This window comes from Trichosurus vulpecula, chromosome 8, assembly GCF_011100635.1.
Source record: "Trichosurus vulpecula isolate mTriVul1 chromosome 8, mTriVul1.pri, whole genome shotgun sequence".
In the NCBI taxonomy this organism is placed as follows: domain Eukaryota; kingdom Metazoa; phylum Chordata; class Mammalia; order Diprotodontia; family Phalangeridae; genus Trichosurus; species Trichosurus vulpecula.
In genome coordinates this window covers 96,975,579-96,986,231 of record NC_050580.1, presented here as the reverse complement: position 1 = coordinate 96,986,231, position 10,653 = coordinate 96,975,579, and the positions used below count along the sequence as shown (strand labels likewise).

General features: G+C 36.9%; 1 protein-coding gene across 1 annotated transcript; it reads left to right on the top strand.

The window, feature by feature from the left end:
- The first annotated feature begins 287 nt into the window (after positions 1-287).
- LOC118829585 (pancreatic triacylglycerol lipase-like) lies at positions 288-10,390 on the top strand. Its single transcript, XM_036736547.1, has 6 exons — positions 288-333; positions 3,304-3,458; positions 4,122-4,247; positions 6,993-7,108; positions 7,657-7,821; positions 10,327-10,390. The coding sequence occupies exons 1-6, from the start codon at positions 288-290 to the stop codon at positions 10,388-10,390; spliced, it is 672 nt and encodes a 223-aa protein (XP_036592442.1).
- Positions 10,391-10,653: the final 263 nt, after the last annotated feature.

Below are 10,653 nucleotides of genomic sequence, written 5' to 3'. Positions count from 1 at the left end.
GAAATATACACTTGGCAGCTTCCCTCTTTTTTGTGCCCCTTTCCCATGGCAATGCCAGCAGAAGATAAGATTTTGTTATAAAAGGACATTTACAGGCTATTCGGAGCAGAGCATGGGACTTGCCAGAACTTCCATGGTGAGTGGGGGAAATCTTTTCCAGAGTTGTTTTATTATGCATATTATTCAAAACAAAACAGAACAATTGAAAAAATCAAGTGAACATGAATCATTGTAGTCTTTGTTATGTTTCTCTACCAAGACTCAACTATGTATTTGACTTTATTTAGATGCTGCTCATTTGGACACTGTCTCTGCTACTGGGCACAGTGGCAGGTAAGAAACCATATTTATGTCAGTGTTGGACATGTAAGTCCCTTGTGTGTCTCAGTCTGTGAAATGGTGCAGAATTATTTCCTCTATAGAGACAGTCTGATGTAATAGAGAGCCAGCCTCTGCTTTGGGAGAGCCTGGTTCATGTCTCACCCCAGGTATATACTGGCTCCATGGATCCTGGGAAAGTAACTTAATCTACCTGTGCTCTAGGTAACTATCTAAGACTAAGTTGCAGAGCAGTGGTTGATCTGCATTGTTGAAGGAATTCCTCACAATAATATCCCTACACCCGTGGAATTACAGGATGGCCCAAAATAAATATCCCATGGTATAGTGTTCTAACTTTAAATTCTGGTACCATTGCCAACACTGAATATATTTTCTTTGGAGGAGCTCACTGACATTGTGATGTTCAAGCCCAGAATTATGCTAACCTCAGAATTTCTTTTGCTCATGGGCTGAGCCTGCATCTCCTCCATCCTGAGTGACTGTTGGGGCAATTGTTTGTTTAGGACCAAAGGATGAAAGTCTTCTGCATCTTAGATAAAATTTAAGCTCTCAAGTTCAATCGTGATTAGAGTTGAGAGCATCTCTGCCAGTCACGTAAGACTGGAAGAACATGTAGGTTCACATGTGGAGACTATTTTGCTGTTAAGCACAATTTAAAAGAGATGTATTGAATAACAACTATATACCAAACACTGTATGTACAGAATAGGGAGAAAACATAGTTCATTCCCCTAAGGACATAAAATGGAATGAGGAAGATGAGAAGTACACCAAGAGCTGTAATGCAAGGTAGAATATGCTAAATGCAAAGAAGACATTCAAGCAAAGTGATATGAGAAATTTGAGGACAGGAAAATCACTTCCAGTTGGCAGAACTAGGGAAGACTTTTTTTAGGATGCAGTACTAGAGTTGGGCAGTGAAGGAAAGAAGAGGGGCAAAAAGGGGAAGTATGAGAAAAGGATGATTAGATTTAGAGCTGGAAGGAACTTCATAGACCATCTACTCTAATCCCTTCATTTTAAAGTTTCTTAAATAAGGCTCAGGGAACTTAAATTACTTTGCAAAGTCACACAGCTCAGACTAAGTCTGAGTCTTTCTGACTCCAAGCCCAGTCTTCTACTCATACTCCTGACTGTACATGAAGCACACAGGATGACACTGAGGGATGATTAATAGTCTAGTCTGACTAAGAGTATTTGAAGAGAATTGATATTTAGTAGAATTAGATAAGTCTATAAAGGAAGAATGGAATCATATTGCTGAGAGCTTTAAAAGTAAAGAAAAGGACTTCTATCCATTTGACAGTGGAGGGGGTCACTGATGGTTTTTTATAAGAATCATTTTAAAGGTTACATTATCAAGATAATAAGCAAGAGAATGGAGAGACTGGAGGCAGGAAGACCCATTAAAAGGGATTGCTATTGTCCAACTAAGAAGTGATGAAACATTTAAAATAGGAAAGCTGTAGTGGTAGCAGAGATGAAAGGCAGGATGTGGGACATGCCCACATGGCATGGGAATTGGCATAAATAGGACTTGGCAACTGATTTGATGTAGAAGATGAAGGAGGGAAAAAAATCGAAAATGACTTTGGGTTTTCCAGATTCAGAGACTGGGAAGGTGGTGCTGCCATTAACAGAAATTGACAAGTTAAAAGAGGGGCAGATTTTATGGGGGAAGAAGTTCAGTTGGAATCATGTTGTATTTAAGGGACTGATCTGACAGGTGCTGTAGGCTGCTGGAAATACACATTCTCTCACTGGATCCCCCAAACAACTCTATTAGGCATTATTATCATCCCTACTTTGCAACAAGAAAGCTGAGGTTCAGAGTTGCTGTGACTTGTCTAGAGTCACACAGCTAGAAAAACAAATAAAAATCACATTTGTATTCTACTTTAAGTTTTTTATTTTTATTTATATTTTTGGAGGATGAGGCAAAGCAATCATGACTAAGTGACTTGTCCAAGGACACATAGCTAATAAGTATCAAGTGTCTGGGACCACATTTGAACTCAGGTCTTCCCAACTCCAGGGTCAATACTTTATTCAGTGCACCACCTAGCTACCCCTGCTTTATGTTTTTAAAACAAGTTGTCAGGACTGGAATTCAAATCTACTTCTTTAAATTACAAAAACAAAGTTTGTCCTACTGCACCATTCTATCAATAATCCTTTTTTTTTTCTTTTTGGTGGTTGGAAGGACAGGGGCTACTCACTGCTCTCATCTAATCATCACTGGTCAACATGGAAACTTTAATCTATTCTGTTTCTGACCTGTGTCATTTCACTTCCTAGGCAACCTGCCAGCCCCATGCTCCCAAGGACTTAACATATCTCAGGTAGTCTGAGCCCATTGCAGCTTCCAACTTCTGAGCCCAAGTTTAGCCTCCCTGGTAGCAGGGTCTGTGGTGTGAGCCACCACCTCCAGCACTAAGGTGTCTTAGCAGTACTTGGCACATAGTAAGTGCTTAACATGTTTGTTGGGGCAGCTAAGTGGCGCAGGGAGTAGAGCATCGGCCCTGGAGTCAGGATGACCTGAGTTCAAATCAGGCCTCAGACACTTGACACACTTACTAGCAGCGTGACCTTGGCCAAGTCACTTAACTCCAATTGACTTCCCTTCCCCTCTCCCAAAAAAAGTAAATAAAATAAAATAAAAAGTAACATGTTTGTAAATGATTGGCTAAGGTATGGTTTCCCCGGTTTCTATTGCCCGTTAACCCAGCACAGAAATGGTGGGATTTAAAACAAAACAAAACAAAACAAATTGGTTTGTGTGGAGGTCTTACCAGGGCAATAAGAGGAATGAGATACTTTAACCATTTAGTGATTTGAAGGAGAGGGAAGTAAAATCTAAAACATTATTTTAACAAGTCCTCCTTGTGTGTAACAGAGAACTCATCAAAACTGCCTCTAGTTTAATTTATTACTGAGATGCTCCTTTTTGGGTGATTACAGGAAGTGAAGTCTGCTATTCAAGAGTGGGATGCTTTACAGATGATGAGCCATGGGGTGGCACTGCACAAAGACCTTTCAAAGTGCTCCCCTCGTCTCCAGAAGACATCGACACCCGTTTCCTTCTGTATACCAATGAAAACCCAAACAACTACCAGGTAAATCCTGCTACTATTTTAAGATTTCTGACCTGTGCATATTATGCAGAGGAAAGGATAGGCTGGCTAGACTTCCTAGCTCCTCACTGAACATAGCCCAGAGAAGGCAGTTGGAGTTTGGGGGGACTTTTTAAAAAATAAGATCAAACTTTGCCATGAATTTTCCAGGGAGTCACTATTTCTCTTATGTCAAGTCATACCAACAAGCATCTATTAGGCACCTTCTATGTGCCAAGCTCTGTGCTAAGTGCCAAGGATATAAAGAGAAGGAAAAATAACAGTCTGTGCTCTCGAAGAATTCAGAGTCTAATGGGGAAGACCATATGTAAAGAACTGTGCAAACAAATTGACGATCTATATTCTGTATTTAAAATATCAATAATTGCCTTAAATAGAATAGTTAAGGATCTACCCCTCCTTCCAGGTCATATTTTTGCACATTGAAAGTGCCCCCACTATCATTATTAGAGCATATGTTTCACATTATGTTTCCTAAGCAATGGCACAGTCCTGTGTTATTCACCAATTAGGCTGTGATTTGCAGTAGTGTCAGTGTAGCTATGAAAAAGACCCCTTTCTTCAGAAACTTTTCCCCTCATGTCCGAAGAATCACATTTCAGAAAATAGAGAGGTTGATATGGATTTTTTTCCTTCTTAACACAGGAAATTCTTCCAGATAATGTGGCAGCTGTCAAGAACTCTAATTTCAACACGAATAGAATAACTCACTTTATTGTTCACGGCTTCCTAGACGAAGGGGAAGAAGACTGGCTGACAAACATGTGCGCGGTAGGATAACAGCAATAGTACATTCCACCCTCTTATTCTCTTATCCTAATCTTATAGAGCCCTTCCTCACAAAAACACTATGAGGAAAATAGTACAAGTTTTATTATCTTCATTCTGTGTATGTGCATACAGCCAAAAATTAGTGAAGTACAGTGGAAAAAGCAATGGATTTAGAATCAAAGGAACTGGGTTCAAATTCTGCATCTGATGCTTCCTACTTGTGATCCTACGGTCAGTTTGTAAGGCAAGAAGCAAGCAAGATCTTTTGACTCCCTGACCAACATTCTTTCTTCCTTGCCATTTTGCCCCTGATTATACTCTTATGTTGCCACTGAAGATACTCCCTTCGTGTTTTGTCAGGGCTTTCTCATGAGCCTTGGATTCCCAAATGAAACATTTAACTTGGCAAAGGAGAACAATATTCCATCAGCCTTGATTTCTGCTCACTGACTTCTCACTAAAAGCTAAAGGTGTACACCTCCTGCATCCCTTTGATCTTTACTTCCAATTTCTATGTTTTAAACCTAGAAATGATTGTTTCCTTCAGATCATAAAAGTTGTAAAAAGAGAGCTAAGAGATTTTACCTTGTAACAAACTATAGTCAGTTTCCAGTAGCAACTAGTTTGATTTGGCATAACCCTCCCCCAACCACCTACAACTGATTTTCACTAGTTGGTTGACTGAATTTTGCTAGTTTTTTAAACTATGGTGCCTAGATAGTTATCAAGGGGCAAATTACTCATGCATGTGTCAATATCAGCTTTTAGGAAATGTTGGGAAGCAGTGGGGCACACTAGAAAGAATGCTTGATTTAGGGTCTGAGGAGGATGTTTCAAATGCCAACTCTACTACTTAACTTCCTTGTATAAGCTGGTGCTAGCTAATTTTCTGGGTCTCCATTTCTTAATATGGAAATGGTTGGGCTGGATTATTTGCAAGGGCCCTTTCACCACAGAATCTTTGATCCTATGATCTGTAATCTTTGTCACTAAAAGACATGAGAAATATCTTAGACTCAAAGTATAGGTGGCTACGTAATTTCTTATTACCACTTCCTGTTTTAAATCTTTGGTTTGAGAAGCTTCTAACAATTCTAAATGGTGAGTTTAGTATCGAATCTTCCACTTCTCAAAAACATGACAAAATCACCTCAAAAACATGCTGCTTAAGACAAGAAGTACAGAATCAAAGCCATAGATCATGAATATTTTAATATTCTCCCCGAATTGAAATGCTAGAAATATCATTATTTCTCTGTTGAGAAGTGAGAGGCAGGCCTCAATGAAAACTCCCAAGGATTGTGTCATGACCATGTCACTGATACCAACCTAGCCCTTTCTGAAGAGGTTTTCTCTCATCACAACGAGTTGGGATACTCTCTTTCCAATGTCCACGTCATTGGCCACAGTCTGGGATCCCATATTGCTGGAGAGGCTGGGAAAAGATCAAATGGTCTCCTTGGACGAATCACAGGTAGGATTAAAATGGAGAAATCTGCACCATTGTGCTAACATTGCCGTCATATAATTGATACATGAGGATGAACATGATGGGAACTTGGTGGGCTTTTAAGTGTTATGTAAAATATTAAAATGCTCCTTGATTTTGTCTACTATGAGCATCATATAGGTAACATGTATATAAAATTGTGCATTTTGTTGGAAGAGAGCCTTGATGCCAGGACTACATTTTCTGTCTTGGAATAATAAGATTATTTTGCCTCATAAAGATTTTTTCATCCTTGACATGAGATGAAATTTTTGGGAACATTGATTAAAAAGCTGTTTTAGATTTTATCTCTTCCCTTCTTTTTGTCTTTGATATGATGGCTCTGTCAATCAGCAAAACTTAGGGATTCTCTGGAGAATCTGTATTCTGTATTTGTATTTTGACCACCGTGTAGGAATATTTAGAAAAAAATTAACTGGTATTTTCACAGGGTTTAAAGGAGAGAAATTCTCAATAAAGTCTGGACTTCTCCTGGGAGGCCAAATTTACCCCATCCTTCTATTTCCCTCAATCTTAATGCAACTGTGATATGGTTCAAGTGATCGACAATTCTAAAACTTGTTATTCCTCCCTCCTATGAATTAAAACTTCATGGTAAATTCTGTGATGCTCAGAAAATTTCTTTTATAACAGAGATGGCAACAAAAGAGTCAATGATATTCTAAAAATAAGAAATTCACTATCTTTCCCCATGATTATTCATATATATATATATATATATATAATATATATATATTCATATACATGAAAGATCTGGGGCCAAGTCACTTGACCTTCTTAGTCTCAGTTTTCTCATCTGCAGAAAGGAGATTATAATTACTCAAATTACATATCTTAAAGGAATGTTGTTAGGGAAATGTATTATATACCCTCAAGCACTACTTAATTCTGAACTATCATACTATTATTATATAACACCAAATGAAAGTGCATGTATCTACAGATTTTTTTATAACAATTCTTATGGGTAAGGCCTAGAACTGTGATTTCATTAATAGAGAGAATTCTTGGGTATGGAGTGAGCATTTCAGGGTCAGCAGCTTCTCTACCATTTATAGTCTTAGAGAATTGCCTAAAACATTTAAAGGTTAAGTTAATCGCCCAGGGTCGTACATCCAGTGTGAGAGATGACACATCAAGGGGAGGAATAGAACCTGGGTCTTTCTGCTTGGCAGAAATATTTATATTTATACATTTCATATGTTTATTTCTTCATATTTCTATTTCTACCTTTTTCTGTAGTTTGGAGCTATAAGGTAACTGTCACATTGTCTGGAACCAAGGTTACTGGAAAAATACTAGTATCTTTGTTTGGAAGTAATGGAAACAGCAGGCAATATGAAATTTACAAGTAAGTTCAATATTGTCATATAGCTTAAATGTTGTAATTATTATTTCACATAAATGATTTTTATCCAAATTATTGGTTATATTTTCATTGCTATGAAAAGTGACTTAGTACTAAGATATACATTTTATGAAGTTAATCACAAGACTTCCTTTTTAGTATTACACACTGAAATTGACTTCAGAATTTGGTTTCTAACTTTGGTGCATCGCTATTTTAATTTTTTTATTTTATTTCACAAGAGAAATTTTGTTCTTTCACCAGGTGCTTAATTTATAATCAGTAAATAATTATGTTGCTAACACAACAGATAGAGGAGAGAGATTTAATGAGGTCATCACTTAATAAATTGTAGGACAAAGTTGTGACTAAAACATGTTAATATACTATGGGGCATTTGGAGCATAAATAACAACTATGTGTGTATTTTTGCCTTTAATACATTGGAAACACAATTTAACTAGCAAAATATGTATCATGCACAGATTTTATAAATAAAGATATATATAGAGATTCCTGTAATTGAATTTTTTATCTACTTGTATTCCAAGTGGGAGTCTACAACCAGATGCTACACACAGTAATGAGATTGATTCAGATTTTGATGTTGGAACCCTTGAAAAAGTTAAATTTCTTTGGGACAACAATTTGATCAATCTAACCCGGCCCACACTAGGAGCATCCACGATCACTGTACAAACTTCAGATGGAGAAACGTAAGTAGTTTTATTGGGAACTAAGACAGCCAAGAAGTATTGGAGAGGCATATTTGTAATGTGTTCACCAGAAAATCTACTGGGACATAGATTTGTTTCAGTAGTCTTCTCCTATTACTTTTAGCTTTTATGTAAATTATTTCATGAGATGATGATTTACTTTAGGAAAAATGAACTTTCAAATGTGTATTGGTTGGTATTGGGTCACCAATTAACATCCATGGAAAGGTAAGAACTTGATCCTGAGATTCTACCATTGTGAAATTCCAATTATTTAAGCAAGTCTCTAGCTAATGTACTTCAAAGGAGTATAGAATAACAGAATTTAGAGAGGGGAGCAACCTTAGAAATCAACTCATCCACATCCCTCATTGTATGAGGCTCAGAGAGATTAATAAAGTTAATAAAATGTCATGCAGGTAGCAAACATTTCATTGGCTTTAGGAAAATATAAAGTTAAGGGATAGAGCAGTTAGTTCCACAGAACAATGTGGTAAATACCATTAAGGACACTCTTGACTGAATAATAATATAGCACAGTTGTGCCATGTTATCTTAGAGTTTGGTAGTAATTCATTAATGTAGTTATTGCAAAATAATCATGGTTGAATTAATCTGTGGTAAATGCCTGGTTACTAATAAGTATAATCATTTAATGGTCATGTACCAATTTCTTCCTCCATACTTTCTTGGCCAAGATAATCCCAATCCATGTGTTTTTGGTAATGTCTAGTGTAGTTCAAGTACTGCTAAAATATGAGAAAAGCTAAACATAAAAAACAAATAGGAAAGGAACATTTTACTATGTGCTGGTTTCTTGTACTGCTTCATATATCTATTTAACAGTTAGAAAATATTTACTGAGTGCCCATTAAATACTGGATAAGGTAGAAGAAAACACAAGGATGAATAAAAGCTTCTTAAAGATTTTTTTTCTTACCTTTGAATTTCCAGGATTTAGCAAAGTGTCTTGCATATAGTACATACTAGGTGTTTAATAAACGATGATTTAATTGTTAAACTGAATTGAGCATTGTAACTGTCCTCAGAGCAGGAGCTTCAGGGAATATGCAGTATTGTGCTCAAATTCAGTTTCCCAAATATATCCCAGTGTTCAGCACAGAAGGTGCATAAGGGTTCTATGATAGTATTTTCAAGCTAGCAATATTTTCCTCTCTAGAACATTAAGTACAAGATTATGTACCAAAAGTACTTGTTACCTGAGGTATTTTCCATGAAGAAATAGGCTTATTTCTACTTTCTCTTCAATCTATTCTTGATATTCCTTTATTCTGGAGACCTTCCATACCCCTACATTTCCTTGACCAGCACCTACCACAGTGTAGTCAGGGCATATAGTAGGTGCTAAATACATGCTTGATTTTTTACTGATTGATTATGGGTCCTGTCAGTATCTTTAAAGCCTGTCAGTGTTGTGGCCAATTTCATTTCTGAAATGTCATATTAAATAGTTGGCAATATTTTAAAATACATACACAAAGTCCATTCCCTGTCCTCTGGGCCTTATACTTCTTGGAGTTACTTGGAAGGTCCTCAGCTGGACACAATTGAAGCAAAACTTAGAAATCAGCTCTTGTGAAACATCGAGTACCCTCTCCCCTTCTCACAACAGTGGCTTTGATTCCATAACCCCTCTCCTCTGTCCATTTTACTTTCCTCTCAGATAGAGGATTGCCAACCAATCATCTATATTTATACTTTAAGACACTGTAAAAAAAAAGCATTTATTGAGTACCTAGTATAATCAAGGCTCTCAATTAGATGCTTTGAAGGATGCAAAATCTTTGCTACAAGTGTGAACCTAAAGGAGTTACTAAACCTCCAGGACTTATGTGGCTCATACAAGGCAGCTAGGTGACACAGTGGACAGAGCATTGGGCCTGTAGTCAGGAAGACGTCAGGTCAAATTCAGCCTTATTTTACTAGCTGTGTTACCCTAGGCAAGTTTCTTAACCGCTGTTTGTCTAAGATTCCTCATCTGTACAATAAAGATAATAACAGTCACCGACCTCCCAAGGTTGTTGTGAGGGTCAAATGAGGTGATTGTTAAGTGCTTAGCACAGTACCTGGGACATAGGACGTTCGATATAAGTGTTACTTAGTAATTGTAGTTGTAGTACTAATAGTAGTAGTAGTAGTAGTAGTAGTAGTAGTAGTAGTAGTAGTAGTAGTAGTAGTAAAATGAGAGGGTTAAGGTAGATTCAATCCACTCAGGCAAGCATTTATTAAATACCTACTATGTGTAAGACACTCTCCCAGGTATGGTCCCTGATCTCAACATGACTTCTACACTACTGTCTCCTCCATCTCTAACTCCTATGATAAAGGGGATAACACTCTAATAAAGGAGATATCACTCATTTTACTAGAGAAAAAATATAAAAGCTTAAGAACAATATAAAATGCTGTGAGATAGCTCTAAATAGATGCATATGTATAAAGGTAATAAGATAATTATAGTTAATGGTCCATTTCTTTCTGCAGGTATAATTTCTGTAGCAGTGATACTGTAAAAGAAGAAGTTCTACTAACTCTCAATGCTTGCTAAAACCATGTTAAAGTGAAATCATTGCTTCCTGTAGTAATAAAAGGCAAATGTAAAACTGTTCATTGTATTCATTCATCATTAATATCTACCTTATTTTCATTGCAATTTTAGTGGGGAAACATTTTAAATTAGGGATATGTTCTAGAACTATACCTGAACATTTGTTGGATTTCCCAAATTATCTCCTGACATTTCCCTAAGATGGTGATTCTGCAAATCATAGACATCATTGATTGGTGATCATTGTTCATTTAAGTAATGCT

Coding starts and splice junctions, on each gene's coding strand:
- LOC118829585 (XM_036736547.1), top strand. CDS start 288: ATGCTGCTCATTTGGACACTGTCTCTGCTACTGGGCACAGTGGCAG. Junction 334..3,303: donor GCTACTGGGCACAGTGGCAG/GTAAGAAACCAT, acceptor GGGTGATTACAG/GAAGTGAAGTCTGCTATTCA. Junction 7,109..7,656: donor AGGCAATATGAAATTTACAA/GTAAGTTCAATA, acceptor TTGTATTCCAAG/TGGGAGTCTACAACCAGATG.